Below are 23,154 nucleotides of genomic sequence, written 5' to 3' on the forward strand. Positions count from 1 at the left end.
ACACGGGGTTGCACACATGGGGGGGTGTATAGTGGGGAAGGGGACTGCACACGACAGGGTAGCCTATGTGTGGAGCGGGCTGTGCCCACGGGGTTGCACACATGGGGGTGTGTATAGTGGGGAAGGGGACTGCACACGACAGGGTAGCATATGTGGAGTGGGCTGTGCACACGGGGTTGCACACATCCTTGTGTATATAGTGAGGAAGGGCGCTGTGCACACCGGTTGCACACGTAGAGGTGTATATAATGGGGAGGAAGGCTGTGTACAAGGGGGGGTGTATAGTGAGGAAGGGGATTGCATATGTGTCAGACAGCTGCAGCGGCACAGGAGCTAGCAAACAGAGCTCTAAACAGGGGAGTTTGAGTGGGAGTTTGCAAGGGGAGTTTGTATTGTGGTGCTTGTTTGGGGTTTGCTTTTGCTGGGGGGGGGGGGGTCTTTTTGGTGTGGCTTGTGTTTCCCAGATAAACAGGATTTAGGTGGGAAGGCGATGACAGATACAGAGGCAGCTGTGGGAGTGACTCTTGTAGTGAAAAGAAAAGGAGTACTTGTGGCACCTTAGAGACTAACAAATTTATTAGAGCATAAGCTTTCGTGAGCTACAGCTCACATGCATCCGATGAAGTGAGCTGTAGCTCACGAAAGCTTATGCTCTAATAAATTTGTTAGTCTCTAAGGTGCCACAAGTACTCCTTTTCTTTTTGCGAATACAGACTAACACGGCTGCTACTCTGAATCCTGTAGTGAAAGACACATTGAGGATGACTGGATGTGGAAGCTGTGGTATGTACATGATCCTGGAGGGGGGAACCGGTAAGAGTTTTTTCTGCATGAAATGTCATCTGATAGAGCTGATGGAGGAAAAGATCCGAGGTTTGGAGATGCAGGTGGAAAGTCTGGTTGAGTTTAGGAAGGGGTTTGAGCAGATGATGGAGCAAAGATATGAGGTATCTGAAGGGAAAAGCTCAGACTCACAGATGGAAGCAGGGCTGGGGAATTTTGAGGAGAGACTGGGTGAGGAAAGTGGTCAGTGGAAACATGTGACTCAAAGAACCAGGCAGAGAAAAAGACGGGCTAGTGAAGGAGAAATAGAGCTTAGGAACAGGTTTGCAGAGTTGGAAAATGAAGAAGGGGCTCAGCAGGTACTTGTTGAAGGTGGAAGGGTAAGGAAGAAGAGAAGAGAGGCTAGTCCTATAGAAAAAGGGGAAGAGTCAAGGGAGACTACACCAAATATGAGCCCCAGGAGGATACAGGATGGGTTGAAGAGGATTGTAAGGGAAAATAGGAATGGAAAGAACTTGCAGCCAGAGGGAACAGGGGAGAGACTGGAGAATAGCACTGTCACCAGGAAAAGGCAGGTCTATGTGATCGGGGACTCTTTATTGAGAAGACTAGACAGGCCTGTAACTAGAGCTGATCCTGAGAATAGAAGGGTGTGCTGTCTTCCGGGTGCTAAGATACGGGATGTAGACCTGAGGTTGAAAAGGATCCTAAAGGGAGCGGGAAAGAATCCCCTAATTATCCTTCATGTGGGAACAAATGATACAGCCAGATTCTCGCTGGAAAGTATCAAGGGAGACTATGCTAGGCTGGGGAAGACACTTAAGGACATTGAGGCTCAGGTGATCTTTAGCGGGATCCTTCCTGTTCCTAGAGAAGGGCAACAAAGGCCTGATAAGATTATGACTGTCAACAGATGGCTTAGGCAGTGGTGCTATAAGGAGGGCTTTGGGATGTATGGCCACTGGGAGGCATTCACGGACAGAGGTCAGTTCTCTCGGGATGGACTTCATCTGAGTAGGGAAGGAAATAGACTTCTAGGATCGAGGCTGGCACAACTGATAAAGAGAGCTTTAAACTAGGAATTGGGGGGAGATGGATGGGAGATGTCCAGAAAATCTCCACGCCAGATTTTAGCATTGAGAGGGAAGAAGATGAAGTAAGAAAGGATACAGCCATGGGTAGGAGAATGTATATAAGGAGCGAGGGCGGTGTGGATACTAGTCTAATAGGTTATACTGGCTGTAGAATGACTGTGCCTAATAGGGTACAAAATGTGAGCGAGGCCAAACAGCAAAAATTAAGATGTTTGTACACCAATGCGAGGAGTCTAGGTAACAAAATGGAGGAACTAGAGCTACTGGTGCAGGAAGTGAAACCAGATATTATAGGGATAACAGAAACATGGTGGAATAGTAGTCATGACTGGACTACAGGTATTGAAGGGTATGTGCTGTTTAAGAAAGACAGAAACAAAGATAAAGGGGGTGGAGTAGCATTGTATATCAATGATGAGGTAGAATGTAAAGAAATAAGAAGCGATGCAATGGATAAGACAGAGTCCGTCTGGGCAAAAATTACATTGGGGAAGAAAACTAGTAAAGCCTCTCCTACGATAGTGCTTGGGGTGTGCTATAGACCTCCGGGATCTAATTTGGATATGGATAGAGCCCTTTTTAATGTCTTTAATAAAGTAAATACTAATGGAAACTGCGTGATCATGGGAGACTTTAACTTCCCAGATATAGACTGGAGGACCAGTGCTAGTAATAATAATAGGGCTCAGATTTTCCTAGATGCGATAGCTGATAGATTCCTTCATCAAGTAGTTGCTGAACCGACTAGAGGGGATGCCATTTTAGATTTAATTTTGGTGAGTAGCGAGGACCTCATAGAAGAAATGGTTGTAGGGGACAATCTTGGCTCAAGTGATCATGAGCTAATTCAGTTCAAACTAAATGGAAGGATTAACAAAAATAAATCTGCAACTAGGGTTTTTGATTTCAAAAGGGCTCACTTTCAAAAATTAAGGAAATTAGTTAGGGAAGTGGATTGGACTGAAGAACTTATGGATCTAAAGGTAGAGGAGGCCTGGAATTACTTTAAATCAAAACTGCAGAAGCTATCGGAAGCCTGTATCCCAAGAAAGGGGAAAAAATTCATAGGAAGGAGTTGTAGACCAAGCTGGATGAGTAAGCATCTTAGAGAGGTTATTATGAAGAAGCAGAAAGCATACAGGGAGTGGAAGATGGGAGAGATCAGCAAGGAAAGCTACCTAATTGAGGTCAGAAGATGTAGGGATAAAGTGAGAGAGGCTAAAAGTCGAGTAGAGTTGGACCTTGCAAAGGGAATTAAAACCAATAGTAAAAGGTTCTATAGCCATATAAATAAGAAGAAAACTAAGAAGGAAGAAGTGGGGCCTCTTAACACTGAGGATGGAGCGGAGGTTAAAGATAATCTAGGCATGGCCCAATATCTAAACAAATACTTTGCCTCAGTCTTTAATAAGGCTAAAGAGGATCTTGGGGATAATGGTAGCATGACAAATGGGAAGGAGGATATAGAGGTAGATATTACCATATCAGAGGTAGAAGCGAAACTGAAACAGCTTAATGGGACTAAATCGGGGGGCCCAGATAATCTTCATCCAAGAATATTAAAGGAATTGGCACCTGAAATTGCAAGCCCATTAGCAAGAATTTTTAATGCATCTGTAAACTCAGGAATAGTACCGAATGATTGGAGAATTGCTAATATAGTTCCTATTTTTAAGAAAGGAAAAAAAAGTGATCCGGGTAACTACAGGCCAGTTAGTTTGACATCTGTAGTATGCAAGGTCCTGGAAAAAATTTTGAAGGAGAAATTAGTTAAGGACATTGAAGTCAATGGTAAATGGGACAAAATACAACATGGTTTTACAAAAGGTAGATCGTGCCAAACCAACCTAATCTCCTTTTTTGAAAAAGTAACAGATTTTTTAGATAAAGGAAATGCAGTGGATCTAATTTACCTAGATTTCAGTAAGGCGTTTGATACCGTGCCACATGGGGAATTATTAGTTAAATTGGAGAAGATGGGGATCAATATGAACATCAAAAGGTGGATAAGGAATTGGTTAAAGGGGAGACTGCAACGGGTCCTACTGAAAGGCGAACTGTCAGGTTGGAGGGAGGTTACCAGTGGAGTTCCTCAGGGATCGGTTTTGGGACCAATCTTATTTAATCTTTTTATTACTGACCTTGGCACAAGAAGTGGGAGTGTGCTAATAAAGTTTGCAGATGATACAAAGCTGGGAGGTATTGCCAATTCGGAGAAGGATCGGGATATTATACAGGAGGATCTGGATGACCTTGTAAACTGGAGTAATAGTAATAAGATGAAATTTAATAGTGAGAAGTGTAAGGTTATGCATTTAGGGATTAATAACAAGAATTTTAGTTATAAGTTGGGGACGCATCAATTAGAAGTAAGGGAAGAGGAGAAGGACCTTGGAGTATTGGTTGACCATAGGATGACTATGAGCTGCCAATGTGATATGGCTGTGAAAAAAGCTAATGCGGTTTTGGGATGCATCAGGAGAGGCATTTCCAGTAGGGATAAGGAGGTTTTAGTACCGTTATACAAGGCACTGGTGAGACCTCACCTAGAATACTGTGTGCAGTTCTGGTCTCCCATGTTTAAAAAGGATGAATTCAAACTGGAGCAGGTACAGAGAAGGGCTACTCGGATGATCCGAGGAATGGAAAACTTGTCTTATGAAAGGAGACTTAAGGAGCTTGGCTTGTTTAGCCTAACTAAAAGAAGGTTGAGGGGAGATATGATTGCTCTCTATAAATATATCAGAGGGATAAATACAGGAGAGGGAGAGGAATTATTTCAGCTCAGCACCAATGTGGACACAAGAACAAATGGGTATAAACTGGCCACCAGGAAGTTTAGACTTGAAATCAGACGAAGGTTTCTAACCATCAGAGGAGTGAAGTTTTGGAATAGCCTTCCAAGGGAGGCAGTGGGGGCAAAAGATCTATCTGGTTTTAAGATTCTACTCGATAAGTTTATGGAGGAGATGGTATGATGGGATAATGGGATTTTGGTAAGTAATTGATCTTTAAATATTCAGGGTAAATAGGCCAAATCCCCTGAGATGGGATATTAGATGGATGGGATCTGAGTTACTATAGAAAATTCTTTCCTGGGTATCTGGCTGGTGAATCTTGCCCATATGCTCAGGGTTTAGCCGATTGCCATATTTGGGGTCGGGAAGGAATTTTCCTCCAGGGCAGATTGGAGAGGCCCTGGAGGTTTTTCGCCTTCCTCTGTAGCATGGGGCATGGTTGACTGGAGGGAGGCTTCTCTGCTCCTTGAAGTTTTGAACCATGATTTAAGGACTTCAATAGCTCAGACATGGGTGAGGTTTTTCATAGGAGCGGGTGGGTGAGATTGTGTGGCCTGCGCTGTGCAGGAGGTCGGACTAGATGATCAGAATGGTCCCTTCTGACCTTAGTATCTAGGAATCTATGCATCTATGAGAGGGGCTGTGCACCCAGGGGGTTGCCCCACACTAGGGCAGGACGTATCTGGGGGGAGGGTTGCCCCCCTAGGAGCCCGCATGCACACAGGAGGGTGTTCCCACGTACTCATGCGGACCCTGCCCGGGCTGGGTGAACAATGGGTCCGGGCGCCACGCCTCCAACTCGCGCCCTGGCTGGGGGCCCGCGTGGGCCGAGGACACCGGGCTCCGCCCCATCCTCCTCCCGGCGCTGCTGGGCTTCAGGCGGGGAACTACCTCTCCCAGCGTGCCCGGGCCGCCGCTCCATCCCGGATCTCCCCTCGCTCGGCCGGAGCGGCGGTGCAGGCTGGGGAAGCGGGCACCAGGCGGAGCCATGGCGGAGCTGAGAGGTGAGCGGCGGCCGGGGCCGAGCCGCCCTGGCGGGGATGTTGGGCGGGTGGGTCCTATGGCCTTGGGGAAGGGGTTGGGCTCGAACCTGCCGCCGCCGCTCAGACACCCCCGTCCCGGGGATGCGCCTTCCTCGCGGCGGCGGCCGGCTCCCCGCAGAGCGAGGCACATGGCACCTCCTACGCCGGCAGGCTCCTAGGCCAGGCGTCCCTGGGGCTGGGGCAGGACCGCCCTGGCTTCTGTGCGGGCGGGGCAGGACGCCTGGGTTCTATTCCTGGGTCTCGCATGAAAGGTGTATTGATGGGGGAAGGGCTGAGAGGCGGGACTCCTGGCTTCTATCGGTGGGTGGGAAGGGAAGGTAGAGGGGCAGGACTCCTGGCTTCTATTCCTGTCTCTGGAAAGGGATTGGGGTCTGTTGGTTTGTGGGGAGGGGCTGGGGGTCTGGACTCTTGGGCTCTATTCCTGCGTGCTGCTCATTTCCACGTGTGGTGCTGGTGCAGCATCTCCTCTTTATTTCCATTTGTGTGTGGAAAATGGGTATAATGGTCTTTGCCCACAACTCTGCCATCCCCAAAACTGCCAAGTGAGAAACAAACTCTGTAGCTCGCTGGTTCGGGCACCCTGCAAGAAGGTGGGAGGTCCCGGGTTCTGGTCCTCTGCTCCAATCACTCTTTAATTATTTATCCACTAACGCGGCTGCTACTCTGAAACTTATCCACAGTGGAACAGCTTGAACAGGAGAGACTGAGGGAGGCCCTCGATATATATACATGGGGTATATCAGACTATCCCATAGCTCAGTGCTTAGCACACTCTCCCAACAGGTGGGAGATGCCTGTTCATATCATTTCTTGTCAGCATCTCCCATTGATAGTTGTAGGCGGCTCCTCGCCTAGTATGCTGGCTTTTGTGGATCACATTCTAAGGTGCTTATCTCCACTCATTGTATAGGAGCCTAGTGGCCCAACAGCTGTGTGGATCACAATGTTGTTCCTGTGATTTTCTAGGTGCCATGACGATCAGTGTGGCAATGTCTAAGTTCCTTTGTCGCTCCCACCCTCTCTGTCTGTCCAGGCTCTCCTGTGGTCCCCATCATTGTAGCATATGAGAATTAAATAAGGGTTTGGTTGGTTTTGTGTGTTTTTTTTTTTTTTAAACGAAAGCTTAAATTCTGCGGAAATCAATAGCTTTGCTTACTCCACCCTCCTCTTCCTTGTCCTTTTCCACTTGTTAGGGAAAGTTTCCTGCTTAGCACTGGCAAGTAGAGTTTTCGAGGCCTACCAGGGATACCAAGCCCTGCGTGAGCACTTGGTGAGTCCAAGAACGCAGGTTCAGCCAGGCCTGCAAAGTCTGCTTAGGACCCCGAAGATCAAAGATTCTGCCGTCAGCAATGTGACTGACGCATGAGGAGGAGTGGAAGCCAGCTTACCTTCCCACAACTGTGTGGGCTGTGCAAATGGCAGTGTAAACACATTTTGGTCTGGCTCAGCAGGCGTGACTCAAAGACGAGGGGGCAGATCTGGGGTGTGAGGATGCCATATTTACCAGTCACACTTTAAACCATGTTGGGGAGAAGGTTTGACCAGTTTTGGAGCTGGAGGCTCTTGGAATAGTTGAATGTCTTACACTGGGGCACAGATCTTTCACTGACATTTGTGGCTCTAAACTGAAATTGTCTTGTAGTGAAACATAATGGACTTGAGGTAGTGTACATGTGTAGAACTGGACTGTGTGGTGCTAGACCAGAGCATGTGGGTTTGGACTGGAGGATATTGAGAAAACTAAGGCTCTAAAATCATGAATGGTGTGGAGAAAATGAATAGGGAAATGTTCTTTACCCCTTCATTTACCACGAACCAAAGGTCATCCAGTAACATTAATAGGCAGCAAGTTTAAAACAAACAGAAGGAAGTACTTCTTCACACAACACACCGTCACTTTGTAGAACTCATTGCCAAGGGATGTTATGAAGGCCAAAAGTATAACTGGGATCAAAAAAGAATTAGATAAGTTCGTGGAGGATTGGTCTTCCAATAGCTATTAGCCAAGATGAGCAGGAATGCAACCCCATGTTCTGGCATCCCTAAACCTCTGACTGCCAGAAGCTGGTACTGGATGACAGTGGGTGGATTGCTCTATAACTGTTCTGTTCATTCATTCCCTCTGAAGCATCTAACACTGGCCACTATTGGAAGACAGGATACTGGACTAGATGGATCAGTACGGCCGTTCTCATGCTTTTATGAGCTGACGTGGAGAAGCTGTAGAACCATGTCATTAGCATGTGCTCGATGCTGTGCAAAACGCATCATCACAGCTCCAAGGATCGTGGGTCTAAATTAGAGACGCAGGACCGTTCAGACGTATGAAAATGGTCTCTCCTGGGCCTCTAGTGGCTACTGTAATCCAACTAATCCTGATGATCCATCGTTTTCTCTGGTGGATGTTGTTTAAAAGTCTTAATGGAAGAAGTGAGTTTTCAGGAGGGGAAAATGGTTGGGTGTATGGGAGAGGAAGACTGTTCTGAGTATGAGGAACAGCATGGGAGGAAGCATGAGGATGAGCGTGGGAGAAGGACACAGGGCAGTTAGGGGTCAGGATAAGTTGTGCAGAGACCTAGAGATGGGGAGCTTGAATTTGATGGAGGAGCTGAAAGAAGAATGCGGATGGGATGGTGCGTTAATCTGAGCAGCAGCATTTTGGAGGGGGCAGCTTCCCAGAGGGGAGAAGGTGGCAGCAGTGGAGGCAAGAGGAGGGTCAAAGTACGGACAGGAATTTCAGCCGGGGGAGCCAGGTGGCCGGGAGTTGGCGATGTCAGGCCATTTTCTGAGCTGGTGATTTTTGCCTGCCGTGTCCTTGGATAACCTTTGTTTTTGTGTGTTTGCTTAGTGTTTCCCCTGTCCTGCGTTGTGCAGAAATATGCCTGGGGGAAGATTGGCCTGGACAGCGAAGTGGCCAAGCTGCTGGCTAGCAGTGATCCACTGGCACAGATCGATCCAGACAAGCCATATGCTGAGGTAAGCCCCCAGCTCCCTCCCTCTGTCCTTCTTCTGTGATGCAGGTTTTGCTGAGATCCCAGAGACAGCCACTTTTCCTCCCCTATCTCCACCCTTGTGACCTGAGGCCAAAAGTTGGCTTCTTCCTTTGGAACGTTGCAGCTATTACGCACATGAATAGGATCTATAGTGGCAAGTATGCTCTTGATCCTCATGCTTCAGGGCATAAGCAGATCACCAGCTGGGGTCAGGCTGGAATCTCTTTTCCTTGCACTTCGTTGCAGTGCAATGCTGACAGAGTCTGCAAAGGGGAAGGGGTGGGGGGGGATGTGGGACCTGGTCTTCGTTTGAAACATTGCATATCTACTGCTGCGGGAGGCAGGGTACTGGACTGGATGGAATGGTGGTCTGCACCACTGTGGCAATTCTTGTGCTTCAAAAGGTACTGAGGAGAAGATCAAGATCAAGCCTGGCAGATCAGACCTCTGTATGCTTTGACCTAGCTGGGAGATGAGGAAATAATTGTAGGTGAGTGGATGTGAGAGATACGCTTAGAAACTAAGGGGGATGCTGATATTCAATCTGAACTGTAGCAGGAAGCAAAAGCTGAGAATTCAAATACAGACAACCCTATCTCCTTTCCCCCTCTCCTTGAACCTGTCTGTTTGGCCTGTCTTCTAAGCCTGTTGAGAACCATGCTGGAGATGCTAATGGCTTTGTCTGGTCTCTCTTTTTCCATTCCACAAATGCCTGTTCCAGCTCTGGATGGGAACCCACCCCAGAGGCGATGCTGTTATTCTGGATAATCGAATTCCCCAGAAGACTTTAGGACAGTGGATAGGAGATAATCCTGGATGCCTGGGAACCAAGGTCAAGGAGACCTTCCAGGGCCAGCTGCCTTTCCTATTCAAAGTGCTGTCGGTTAACACAGCCCTGTCCATACAGGCCCATCCCAATAAGGTAAGAAGCTGTTCTGAACCCCCCATGAGTGCACTGCTGGGTCCTTGCAGGCAGCCTCTCTGCAGATGTCCCTGATGTAAGCTGTGCTGCTGAGCCAGGCCTGCTTTCGTGGCATGATGCTCAGGAGTGCACCACGTTTATGGTCCCCTACCCACTGAGTTCTGGAACGGTTGCAGATGCTGCCAACACCTGGCTGTTGCACTCCATGCCCAGAGGCTGCTTGGTACCTGACAGAGCATAGCTAAAGACAGACCTTGCTCCAAAGCCAGTGCAGATACAAAAACAACCCCCCTTTCAACTTGCACTCATTCAGCACCCCGGGATGAGACGCATCTTGCTTCTCACTCGCATGGGTGCCCCAAACGTGCTGTGGTGGCTGGAGGGGAAGAACATGGCATGGCCTCTAGGTCTTGAGAAGGAGCCCTGCCATGTCACCATCAAATCATATTGTATTTTGACCCCATTGGTCTCAATTGCTGTGACAAAGCATGGAGCACATGGCAGAGTAGCTCTATGTTAGAACAGGTCATTCAGTAAAACGCTTTCACTGCTTCTCCCAAGTTGCCTCCCTCAGTATAGGGACACCCCCAGCGCTATGCACAGAAATAAGAACAACGGGAACATGTGTCTGTTGTGTCCTCTGCCCCATCTAGAGTCTACACAATAGGCTGCAGTTGAAATAGCACCCATCCAGGTGTAATGTAAGGGTAAGGCCTAGGTGTCTACTTCACACCAGTCTTCTTTGAGCTTTCGCCTGTTACAACCGGCCCAGTCAGGCCCCCTGAGCATCTAATGCCAGTCTGGCATGTTGAGCAGTGAGCCTGATCTGGCTCTAGCAGTGCTCCTGTGTACACTGCTGCTTTGTATGACTGTGAATTGTAATAGCTTAATGCAGATCAGCCAGTGCATGTTGTGTACAAGGGGCTTTAAACATAAGGCAGCAGTTCTGTTGGTCATAAACTTTTGTTAAAAGCTCTTTGTACAAAACCTAAATGCTGGGCTTGGATCAGCCACTGGGTGTCGTGGCCAGCTCTGATTGCTTGTTTGAGGAGCTGTTGTATTGCTCTGTAACAAAAAGAGGGCATTAGGGCAATAGAACATTGTTTTTTGTGTCATAAGGCAAGGCCCTCCCCCCGAGATGTTTGTTCTCCACCCATTTCCTGGGGAGGAAATAACTGAATGAAGCACTGGAGAACTACTACACTCCTCTTGGGCAGAGCATGGGGCTGGAGCTCTCGCTGAGGGAATGTTAAGTGCTATGATCTCAGCAACTGGTTCCCATCTGATATCAAAAAGCAGCTTTAAATTAGAAATGCAGAAAGAGTCATTTGACAGGAAGCCTTCAGCTCAGCAGCAAGTGCCGCTGCCTACTGCCGAGACTCCTCTATTCAGCCTGGTGAGAAGTGCACAGTGGACTAAACCCAGGGGACATAAGCCCAGCCCTTGCTAGCATGTGCTTGTATCCCAGATCTCCTTGGTGCTGCAGTCTTGCCGTGTCTGCTGGCTGCACCTGCATTTCCTCAGCGTCCTGTGTTTTTAAATGTGCAGTCGCTATGCTGAAGTGTCCTGGTGGGGGCTGCAGCAGTGGGCAGAGAAGAGAGGTAGATGGGGGGGGGGATTCAGTGGGAATGTTTCACTAGTTGGACATTTGGGCTGAAGCCTGGTATGTAGCTAGCCGTAGCCCCTCTCTGGGAAGCCACGAAGATGGTGCAGTGAGGGAACCAAGGGAGTGTGAATTCTGACAGGGGTGAGTCACTCTGACCCCTGGGGCGGGACTGACTCTCCTCATTGAATCCATTTGCTGGCGTACCCGTAGCTCTGTGGGATCTCTTTTCCCCAGGATGTAGCCTCCCAGTGCGTGAGCTGACGAGGAGGGACCTAGTTGTTAAGGGGGGATCGCCCGGGCTTTGACTCTTTTTGTCCTCGTCTCCCCTCTCTAGGAGCTGGCGGGAAAGCTTCATGCCCAGTTTCCTGAGCACTACCCAGATGCCAATCACAAGCCAGAGATGGCCATTGCACTGACCCCCTTCCAGGGCATGTGTGGCTTCCGGCCCGTGGAGGAAATTGTGGCTTTTCTGCAGAGTAAGCACCAGGTGGTGTTGCTGGCTGGGGATGTGCTGGGCAGGGCAGGAGAGGGGGGCTAAAGAGATCCCAAGCTTGGGACTACCGACTAAGAGGAAGGGTCAGATGCTATGGTGGGTGGAGGGCTGAGCACTTGTAGGGGTTAATAAGATCCCCTTCAATATATTTCTGAAGCTGGGCTGGGCATATCATCCTCCAGCCCCTGTGGTGGTCCATCAAGCAGAGCCCTGCAGGGAGGAGAAATGCCAATGTATAAGGTCCCAGGCTTGCTTCCCTCTCACTGGGTCTACCTGCAGGGCCCTGATCACTCTGACTGACCAGCCGTGATTATGGGGGCTGCTCCATTGCTGAGCCCCTCGCCCCCTAGGGGAAGCTGCCCTCTGTTGGATGGCAGCAGCAGCACATTTGCTGTCCTAGCTTCGTAACGGAGAACATCACCTGGGATAAGGCTCAGCGGAGCAGCTCGGAGACACTAAGACAGCCTGGACCTGGGGCTGGCACCTTCATGTTGGCAGTTACTTTATCCCTTCTACAGGCTTTTCAAACACGGGTGCCTAAAACAGAGATTTAAATGCCTAAGTGTGCACCAGAGTGCAAAGCTGGGCCCTGGGAAGGCAGGGATGGGGCAGGGGCTCCTGGCTTCTATGGCCAGCTCTGTGACCATAAGCCAGATGCTTTTAAAAGGGGGCATGGTGTTAGTAGCCCATCCCTGGGGGGGTAGCTGAGTGGGTGGGTTTGCCCCTGCTATCCTACCCCACCCTGGGCCCCTGACAGGCATCTGCTCTTTGCAGAGGTCCCCGAGTTCCGGGCGCTGATCGGCAACGTGGCAGCGGAGCAGCTGGAGCGCAGCGTGTGCAATGACCCCCGGGGCGTGTCTGCTGCGCTGCGGATCTGCTTCACCAGGATGATGAAGAGCGAAAAGAAGGTCTTTGTGGACCAGCTGAACATGCTGGTGAAGAGGATTTCCCAGGAAGGTTTGTTCAGTGCCTGCTCGTGACATGGAGAGCCCCGCGTCCCCGGGGGGGAGATATGCGTGTCAGGGATGTGGATGTCTCTTCTTCCTGTTGGTCCAGGGGGAGGAATGTCCCTTGGATCTGGGATGACTCAGAGGCTACCTGCATGGATCCTTGCCCCGCTCTGGCCCTGGCAATGCCCTGGATTAGTGAAGAGGATGGAGCTGCCATGGATCTTTGGTGGCAAGTGGGCATCTTGGAGTGGATAAGAGAGGGCAGCATCTTTGTAGTTACTGACTGGCTCTCGCTGTCAGGGCTTTTAACAATGCCCTGGGTGGGTGGGTGATCATATTGGATGTAATGTCTGGGTTCGCTAGGGGGATGCTGCAGGTGGAGAGGGCGTGACACACAGGACAGAGTGCACGTTTCACTGCTAGCTCCTCCCCAGCTCCAGTCTTCAGACCATCCCTCCCACAGTGCAGCAACCCAACCTTGCTCCAGAATAACTAGGGACTATGCCCTTTGCTTGCTGGTGTTTGGTCTCGTGGGTGCTAGCTGAGGCTGTTATATTGTCAGCCTCCTCCCTGCAGGAACAGCGCAGTGATCTGGCACCACCTCCCCCTGCTGTTCCAGTCCAGGCAGAGCGCCTTGGGGAAAGCAGGTTTGCCATCAGAGGCAGGAAACGTCCCCTGAAGTGCATACAACCTCTGAGCTCTACGCTGCTTTGTTCATGTAGGAGAGACCTAGCTGTCTGCTGATTGGCTAGTGATAGTCTGTGAAATGGGGAGTGGCTACAGGATGCGCCTATCCTGCTAGCCCCTGCTAGCCAAACGTGGCCCTGCTGGCATTCCCTGCTTCAGTTTCCATTCACCAGGGTTTCCTGTCTGTCCTGGACATTCGTGGATTAATCCTCTGGCTGGGTCACTCTGAGTTCATTCCCCTTCTGGGGTAACCAAAGTCCAAAGTTCTTTTGCCTAACTTGGGCTCCTCTTCAGCCTGCCTTCCGGGCTCCCTTTATCCCCGAGTGGAGAGACCCAAAGTGCTGACTTCTGAGCCACTTCCCGGTGTCCTTCCAGCCATATGTCAGGACTTGCTCCCTAGAGTTCTTTCACCAAAATAAATTCCCTGCCCCTTTGTGAGGCCCGGTGTTTATCAGGCTGCCACCTGACCCCCACTGGGAGGTAGCTAATTGTGGCCTAGGCAGGGCTGATTGAACAGGGCTGGCTAGCGCCTGGCCTTTAAAGGGACAGGCCATCCTGGAACAGGAGCTTTATGAGACAGAGTCCCCGAGCCTGACCATATTCCCCATCATACAACCCCTGAGAGGACGGATCAGCTGAGTGCACCGTGGGGTGTGAGGTCCCTGACTGCTTGGGGGTGTTAAAGATCCTAAGTCACTTGTAAAAAGAAAAGGAGTATTTGTGGCACCTTAGAGACTAACAAATTTATTTGAGCATAAGCTTTCATGAGCTACAGCTGTAGCTCACGAAAGCTAATGCTCAAATAAATTTGTTAGTCTCTAAGATGCCACAAATACTCCTTTTCTTTTTGTGAATACAGACTAACACGGCTGCTACTCTGAAATAAGTCACTTGTGAGACGCATGTGTAGCCCTAGCATCCTGACTGCTATTGGTCTTGGGTAACTATGCTCCACCCTCTGATTTTTACCTGAGTGTGACACCTCTTCATTGTCTGCCCTGGGAAGTTTTGCTGGTGTTTGCACTCCCGAAGTGGCTGCAGTTCAGCCCCTCCCTCTGTATTTGAACCGGTGCCATGTAAGTTGCCCTGGAGCGATACCGCCACGAAAGGCCTCTGATTTGTGAGTTCAGCACTGAACACGAGTAATGTTATGGCTTGGGGACAAAGCCAGGGGCTTCAGATCCCTCCCTGTGTATAGTTTATCCAGTAAAAATAAACTGAGTGGAGAAGGCATTTCGGCCTGGAGGGCGCATGTGTATTTATAACCGAAGAGTAACAAGCATGGAGAGGATTTTGCCTCCTGCCCTCCCTGCACCAGCAGGGCAAAGCTCTGAGCATTCTTGGCTGGAGCTTGTTCTATCCCAGCGTGGTCTTTCCCATCAAGGCTGATCTGCTCCTTGAACCAACCCAGCGAGCGTTGGCCCGACAAGCAGTAGGAGAGGAGTGTCCGTCTGTGTGGCATGGCCCACGACCATGAATGAGGGCAGACTGTCAAGAAGCAGGGCACAAATCCCAAATTAGCTGTGAGTTCTATACATAGATTTCACCAACCACCTAACAAGTGTGAACTCATAAAGCCCTAAAACAGCCTTAACGTGGAGTCTCTCACAGTCCCCTGGGCACTCCGGTTTATCTTGCAAACCTGTCTTTGTGATACAGGCTCCCTTATGCCCAAAATCCCAACAATATTCAGGTTACTCCCAGTCACTTATCCCAGGTCAGTTGTACCTTAGATCTCTTACCGGAGGCAATGCTTGTAGCCAGTCCTGTGATTAACTAAAGATTTATTAACTAGGAAAAAGAAATTAGCTATTTACAAGGTTAAAGCAGGTAAACATACACACACAAGTTAGTTTTAGGTTTCAAAAGGTAACAGGCGCGTGCTGTAATATACAAGCTCTATATGTCCTTTAGGGCTAACCCAAGCTAAGCATAGCAGGCTTGTGCTTATGCTTAGAATTATTGCCCTCTCTGAATTCCAGACAGCATAGTGATAACAATTCCTCCTTGGCAGGGATTTTTATGCTCTTCCCCCAGCTTTGAAGCTGTGATGGGATGAGGGCTCGTGCCCATCCCCCTCTTCACGGGTGTCGGGGGAGCAATCACCAAAGTCTTTTGTCGACTGATGTTCCACAATGGCGTGTCTGGTGTCTAGAGGCCAGGCTGGGGAGAGATGACACCTCTTGTGCTAAACTGGCACTTCACTTTGGTGATGTCTCTCTCCTTACTGTTTTTTTACGCTTTTAGCAGACACTTACTCATTACCTTATACCCTGGGGTACAGATCTACAAGTAGGATTAATGCAGGCATCAGCCTGCAAGCATTCCACACAATCTAAACACTAACCTCATTCTTATAATTCTAGTATCTGTTTTCACTATCGTAACCCACAGGGAGCCAGACTGGTTTCCAGCTCTGCATTTGTCAGTGTGCAGTGAGGCCTGCACCTTGGCATGAATTGGCACCTGGTCTGCCAGGCTCACATCACCCTCCCCCAAGCTTATGCCAGATCTTCGGCGGTCTCTTTCCTCTGGGTTGCTGGGGCTCTGTCGGGGAGGCTCCCAGAGCGGAAATACAAAGGAGCCCTTTTATGCCAATGGAGGGGAAGCGTGAACCAAGCCAACTTCTTTCTAATGAAGAAGCTTCAGGCCAAGTGAGGTTGTCCCAGTCTCTGCTCCAGCGGGAGGAGGGAGGAGGAGGATCAGCTCCAAAAGGCCATTCTTGGGTGGGGAAGAATGCCCCTCCTCACCTGCTGCTCCCCACTGGAAGAGGAGGGAGGGGCTGAAGTGGGAAATGTCAGGGAGGAAATATGGAGATGAGTATCTGTCCCTGGATGCCCACCTTCTTCCTCTCCTTCCCTGGGAGGACTGGGACATGGGAAGGAAAGGATGGAGCTGCTGGATGCTGGGGAGAGTGCGGCGTGTGTGTGGAATGGGCAGGTGGGTAGAGGGCTTTGGAAGTGGAGTAAAAGGGTGGGTCCAGGTGTGTGGTGATGTATCATAGCTGGCAGGGTTTGTGTCTGGGGGGGTGGAGAGTAAGCATTTCTGCTATCCAGGAGATGCCCTGTGGGAGAGAACCAGCCACTAGCAGCCTCTCTCCACCATGATCAATTGTTGGGTTTAGTGAGACAGAGTGGGGTGGGTGGCCTGTGATCTACCGGAGGTCAGGCTAGGTAATCAGTTCCTTCTGGCCTTATACTCTGACTGTATGATCCTGCTGTCCCCAGGCAGTGGCTTGGGAAAAGCCAGCCAGCTCACCCATCTCTCCCCTAGAGCAGCCTGGGGACATTGGACCCTGTGTCTCCGGAAGTGGATGGATCTGGTGAGGCTCATGTGGCTAATCAGGTCTGACTCATAACCACACCCAGGCAGGTTGGATCCCTTGTTGGCCAGCTGTCCTCGCTCGTCCCATCTCTGGGGATCTGGAGGGACTCAGATGTGCAGCCGGAAATGTCTAGGCCTGCCCTGGCCTCCTGATGAGGAGGGTTTGGGGGAACCCCAAAGCCATTGACACCTGACCCTGGGCTGGCAGCACTGTGCTGCCCTGGCTAGAGGGCTGTAAGCAAAGCAGTGGCTCTCGCAGAAGGGACTAAGTTGTGGGGCTGCTGCTAACCTGGCTTTGCTCTTGTCCCCCACAGTTGCTGCGGGGAAGGACACGTCGGGAAGCAGCGGGAAGCTGCTACTGCAGCTACACTCGCAGTTCCCGGGAGACATCGGCTGCTTTGCCATTTACTTCCTGAACCTGGTGATGCTGCAGCCAGGAGAGTCCATGTTCCTGGGAGCCAACGAGCCTCATGCCTACCTCCATGGAGGTGAGTTCGAGTGCCGGCTGGGCGGGTGGGGCGAATGCTGTGTTCCCGTGCCAAGCCAGTGCTATTGAGACCGTTATGAATAATAGCATTTGTGATTCCACTCATCGGTTGTTAGTGGTTCCTATAATGGGATGGGCACTTTGTAACCCTGGCTACGGTAAGGCTGCCGCTGCCAATCATCACGATCCATGACTTATGCTGATCTCCAGGTTACACCTTATCTCAAGCACCCTGCCTTGGCCATTGTGGGACCCGGGATACCAAAGTAGGTGGCTCGTTGGCCTTTTCCAGTGAGGTCGCCACTAAGTGTCTCCCCGGCGATGGAGTGAGAGGCTGCCACTCGGATTGTGCTTTCTGATGCGTTGTGGAGGGAGGTGTTTTCAGGCTCAACATTGCCACCGGCTCCCCTACCCAGTAGGTGCCCAGCCTGGCGTTGACAGCAGCTGTTTGTGGGGTGTGAGGAGGAAGTGTTCTTTTACTCAGTATCTCTGAGATGATGGGATAGCACGTTTCCCTGAGCCAGGCATCCCTAGTCTCTCCTGCAGTGAAGGGACAAAGGCTTTTCCTCCTGCCTGGAGCCTGCTGGAGCTGAGTTCAGACACCTGGCTTCCGATCGGGAGGGTCCCACCTTCTTGCACTGACACTGAGCTCCTTGCTCCCCAGACTGCATCGAGTGCATGGCATGCTCCGACAATACCGTGCGAGCTGGCCTGACACCCAAATTCATTGACGTGCTCACCCTGTGTGAAATGCTGAACTACAACCCCGCGCCCAGCAGCTCCAAGGTCTTTGCCCCCACGCAGAGCCGCTTGGATCCCTGTGTCTACCTCTACGACCCGCCTGTGCCAGACTTCACCGTCATGAAAATAGAGGTGAGTGGGGACCCTGGATCAGCAAATTAATGGGGGAGGAAGGGGGTCTAGTAGCAGCATCAGACAGACTGCCACATCTCGTGCAACCGGAGCAAACAGAGACAGCATCCTTGCCTTTGGATCTCTCTAGCAACTTCTCTATTCCTCTCAATGAGCAGCAGTAAGTGGCTTTGCAAAGAGCTAGAGCTACACCTAAGCCTCCCTTGCCAAAGGCCATGTCACTGTGATGTGGGGTGGGAGGGAAGAGACTTCCCAGTCAAGGAGTGGAAAAAAGCAAATACATCAGTTGGGCTGCCCATTAACATCTGACTCTTATTCCCTTCCCCCCAATGCTTTGACCTGAGATGAGATCACTGCATCCCCTCCCCAGCCTGTTGGAGTTCCCCCTTCCCTCCCACCTCCTGTACTAGAGATAGGATCACGGGGTCAGCTGAACTGGGACAAGCCACACTGTGCTACTTTGAGACCATAAGGCGCTGGGATAAGGAGATCACCGGTACTCAGACCTCAGTGGTTCAGGACCCACATTAGTGACCAACATTACCCAAAAGACCCACAGTAGTATCTGGCTATAATACTATATTTAAACAGTATGATGGGAAATATTTAGGTTTTTTTAATGTATATTATTCTCACAGCAAATAAGTTCATAACTTAGTGCAAGTTGATAACTTAATTGGTTAATAACATAGTAAAAGCATCCTGATTGGTTAATAACTCAGACTGGCTAATAATTAAATCAGTGTTTTAATATCAGGCCCTGTAAAGAGCCCCTGGAGACATGAAAGAGACACTTGCAGCTCTTGAGTATCACTGGGCTCAGCTAGCTGGCTCTGGGACAGATGATGGAGTGTGTCTGCCCATCCTGCCCCCTGAAGCCAGAGTGTCCCATGTCCTCCAGGGAGCTTTGCCTTCTATGCCTCCGGGTCCTGTTCCGTTTCCCCCTCCCCGATCCTGCTGCTGCGGCTGGTGTTGGCAAATTTCACTTTGCTTTGAATGCAGGGCTGGGGGAGATGCGCCCACCCCTTTCCTGGGTCACATGTTATCAGCTCTTCTGCCCAGGCCTGAAAGCTGCAGCCAGAGGGGGAAGCCAAGCCCCAGTCTGAGCAGCACTAGGAGGTGCTAAACAGAGCAAGCAGCTCTCTTTGCTCAGTGCTTGGCATGGTGTCAGAGCTCGAATGCCGCGCAGAGCTGAGACCTGGGGGTGTTTAGCTAGGCCTCGTGCTCGCGGTTGAGGGAGGTGATGACAGGCAGCACTGCGGTTGGTTTTCCCCTCTTCCTGCTGTGCTCTACCATTCGCTTGTCTCCCTCCCTCTCCTGGTGCTGTCTCAGCTGCACAGGCATCGCTGCACCATTTTTGGCTGCTCACCTCTCAACAGGGTGGTGGTGAAGGAGCTAGAGACTGACTCCAACATCTGGAGCTTGGCTGCTCTCGGTTATGCTGGGATCTCCCAGGGCTAATGGGGCTTGGGCTGCTGTGAGCAGAGGCAGGCTCCAGAGTTAAGTCCCTGTGCCATGGGTCATCTGAGATATGAGTACAAGTGCCTCCTGCGTCCTTGAGGAGGCAGAAATTTGGATCGGAATTTGAGCCAGATTTGGTTTCCATGGCGAATGTGTTTTCCATTGCAGATTCCCTCCTCTATTAAGCTGTACCTCATCTCAGCCATCGACTCTGCCAGTATCCTGCTGGTGATCCAAGGCACGGCCGTGGGCACCTCCACCGCTGCCATTTCTGAAATGACCCTGCGCCGGGGCTCAGTGCTCTTCATCTCTGCCAACGAGAGCGTCTCCCTGCACCTCTCCTCCCTCGATGGAATGCTGCTCTTCCGAGCCTGCTGCCTCCTCTAGCCTGGGACACTTGGCACCTACCCTGCTGTGACTCCACTTAGAATAGATAGAAACTGGTCTGTGCAAACTAGACTTGCGCATGATGGGTTAGCTTGAAACTTGCCCACAAACCACTGTGTCCAAATCCAAAGCAGCAGGGTCCCAATCTGTAGAAGCAGCAACTCTAACTCCCATCCCCCGACTTGCCTCTCTTCAGCTCCCAGCATTAAATGAAGTGCTGGGAGGAAGAGTCCATTTCCTTCCCCCCTCCCATTATATAACACTGTAGAGGCAGCTGCTCTCATGTCTGCTTCAAGTGGATCTGGAGAGCAGTAGGTGAGTTTCCCTAACATAGTGCGTCCGGTAGTGCCAGCAGAGCATTACCTGCACTGTGACATCTGTTCCTTTTGGGCTCAAGTGGGCCATGGAGTTGTAGCTGGAAGGGGGTGGGGGGAGCGTGGTTGGGATTTGTATGGTGATAAGATAGCTCCGAAAGGGACTCCTACCACAAGCACAGTACTGCAAGGGAATGCTGGTGAGTTCCTGCTCAAGAGATGCTGTGCCAACCTGCCCGGGGGGAAGCTATAGAATAAGATTGTTCGGTTGTTGCAGGAAACTCTCCGTGCTTTTTCTCCTAGCTCGTCAGTTTCCATGCCTAGTGATGCAGTTTCAAGCCCCATGATCCACTGTTAGCAGTGGAGCCCTTACCCTTTTAGCTGGGAGGAGACTGTTCCTCAGCCATAAGCAGATTTCTGTGCTGTGCAGGGGAGAGATGCTCAAATGAACTCTGTTGAAAGGTTCCATCTCAAGTGGCCTTGATCATCTTGCTGTCTTGTATTTGAAATAGGTGCTGGATATAATGGAGAACTCGTGTGGCGCTCACCCCAATCTGTCCTATGCAGTTCCTGCAGCAGATAAGATGACAATTGGGATTGAATCTGTGGCTTGTCAAAGTCTCCTCTGTGCCTGCCACATGCTAGCATTGACTCATTTTCATGAACAGCAAGTGCATCTGCAAACCCTCTCTCCCATGTGCCTACTTTACTGAGCCCCCTGATCTTTGGCCTAAAGCCTTAGTTTGGAGATGGGTATTAGACACTCCACAGCTGCTCTTCCAAAGGCTGCAGCACCTGCCCCATCCAGTTGTTTCTGGGGATGATAGTTATTCCATTGTGTGCATGTGCAAATTTGACATTTCTCCTATGTGTAGAGGAGAGTCAGGGATGGAGTAAGGCTTATAGAGGGCCCAAAGTGACCAAATACGGTTTTTGGCAATTAAAGGGGAAGAGAGTGTGTGTGTGGATGTGTGTGGGGTGGATCAGCCAGCCTCTTCATTCAGGCCTTCCTCTACCACTGACAACAAAATTGCCTTGGGCTTAAATTTCCTATTTTCATAACAACAAAAGGAGAGGGGGCTGTGAGAATTCCCCTCCCTCTCCCTGTAAATTCTGCCAGAGCAAAGCCCATTCCTTAAAGCAAGACAGAGGGGGAGGGGGTGAACTATGCACTTTTAAGACTAGCAAGGGGCTATCCTGCTCTGAAACAGGCATCTCAGACAGTAGGTGGATGCAGAAGCTGTGGTGGTGAGGAATTAGAGCAATGGTCAGCATCAGAGCTCCTGAGTTTTATTCCTGCTTCTGCCTCACTGTAGGATTGTCAGCAAGTCACTTAACTTTTGTACCTCCATTCCTTTACCTGCAAAATGAGAAGAACTGATCTACCTCACAGGGATGTTGAGGCTGCATGGATGAATGTTTGAAGTGCTTGGAGCTCCTTGGCTGAAATGTGCTATGAGTAAAATGTTATCCTTGCCCTTCACTGGGGCATGGGGAAACAGTCTTAGCTGGAACTGTGTTCAGCTTGCTGGAGCTAGTGCTGAAGGGGGAAGCTCAAAGGGTGGTTAGTTCAGTTTGTTGGACCCAACAGGCTGCTCTTGCTAGATTTCATTCTGTTGGTTAGCCATGACTTCCATGTTCATATGCTAGTGCTATCAGTTATATAGGGCCAGGCTTTCTACAGCCCATTACTCTGTCCTGGCAAGATTGTGACACTACCAAAGCCTGGTGCTATTTCAGTGTGCCTACAGCTATAGATATTAACTGGATGTTCAACTATAACAGGAGAGGTCATCCCTGCAGCGAGTGGTTGGCTTATGCTTGCAGGTGGCAGTTGCTGGCATTTTTGGTGGGAAGTGACCTGGTTGCATCATTCCACAAGAGAAGAGATGTGCACCCACATTGCTAACATTAAGGGTAGCTTAAGTGTGATTTGTTCACATCTTAATGGCAGTCCCTATGTGTAGCCCTTAAGCTGCCTTTGCTCCCATTGTGGTGTCTAGGTCAGGCAGCACAACAGTGACATCAGTATTAAAGAATTCACTTTAGTTTTCCAGTCCCAGAATGATCTGCTGTGAACACACAGGCTGCAGCAGCCAGGCATGGTGATAAACTTCCATTTGTGGAGTTAATCCTTGTTCCTTCACCTGCCTGTTGCTCATTTCAAAGTTTTAACCCTGGAGACACAGCCAGGACTCTGTCCCTCTTCAGTTCCATGGGCGTGTGGTTCATCTATCACTTATCAGAATAATCCCCCCTTTGTTTGGCTTTAAGGAAAAGCTCCTATTTTGATGTAATATTTTAGGCAATTCCTCTGTTGAGAGGGGAACACAGTGTTGTTGTAGAATGAAGCTGAGCTCTTAACTTGATTCATTCTGGAGCCCCAAGAGTTAAATAGCTTCAGAGGGGTAGCTGTGTAAGTCTGGATCTGTAAAAGCAGCAAAGAGTCCTGGGGCACCTTATAGACTAACAGACATATTGGAGCATGAGCTTTCAGGGGTGAATACCCACTTCGTCAGATGCATGGAGTGGAGAGTTAAATAGGCTCTGCAGGGGTGGGGAAGGAAAGCTGAGGAAAGAACTGAACCCCAGGAGGAGCTAGCCTTAGGCATATAATCTGTATTTATGAACCAGGGGTGAGTGAGACTTTTCTTCCAACACAGCTGGCTGTGCTGGTTTGACTTGTCCACCATGTGCTGCTCTACCCAAGAGCTATAAATCCATTTAGCAGGGTGGCACGGGTGGGGCACCAGTGACAAAGAACCATGCAGCATGGTATGTCAACAGCTAGGATATATTCATGGACTGGAATGTTGTACCATAAAGAGGAATAAATAAAGAGTCACTGCAGAAGACAAGCCCTGGGCATGGTCTGCACTTTATTTCAAAATGGGTGTTAGGAAGATAACCAAAATGTGCCTGTGACCCCTGGGAAGAGT

At 50.1% G+C, this 23,154-nt stretch overlaps 1 protein-coding gene across 1 annotated transcript; it reads left to right on the top strand.

Moving 5' to 3' along the window:
- The first annotated feature begins 5,350 nt into the window (after positions 1-5,350).
- Positions 5,351-23,073, top strand: MPI (mannose phosphate isomerase). The gene is made up of 8 exons (XM_038418112.2): positions 5,351-5,679; positions 8,567-8,694; positions 9,433-9,633; positions 11,574-11,715; positions 12,507-12,689; positions 17,008-17,181; positions 17,845-18,053; positions 19,683-23,073. Exons 1-8 carry the CDS (start codon positions 5,664-5,666, stop codon positions 19,899-19,901), a joined length of 1,272 nt encoding a protein of 423 aa, XP_038274040.1. The 5' UTR covers positions 5,351-5,663; the 3' UTR covers positions 19,902-23,073.
- The last annotated feature ends 81 nt before the right edge of the window (positions 23,074-23,154 follow it).

This window comes from Dermochelys coriacea, chromosome 10 (assembly GCF_009764565.3).
Source record: "Dermochelys coriacea isolate rDerCor1 chromosome 10, rDerCor1.pri.v4, whole genome shotgun sequence".
Lineage (NCBI taxonomy): Eukaryota > Metazoa > Chordata > Testudines > Dermochelyidae > Dermochelys > Dermochelys coriacea.

Excerpts from the sequence above, each read along its gene's own strand:
- MPI (XM_038418112.2), top strand. Across the intron at positions 9,634-11,573 it reads TACAGGCCCATCCCAATAAG|GAGCTGGCGGGAAAGCTTCA; the intron begins GTAAGAAGCTGT and ends TCCCCTCTCTAG. Across the intron at positions 17,182-17,844 it reads TCATGCCTACCTCCATGGAG|ACTGCATCGAGTGCATGGCA; the intron begins GTGAGTTCGAGT and ends CTTGCTCCCCAG.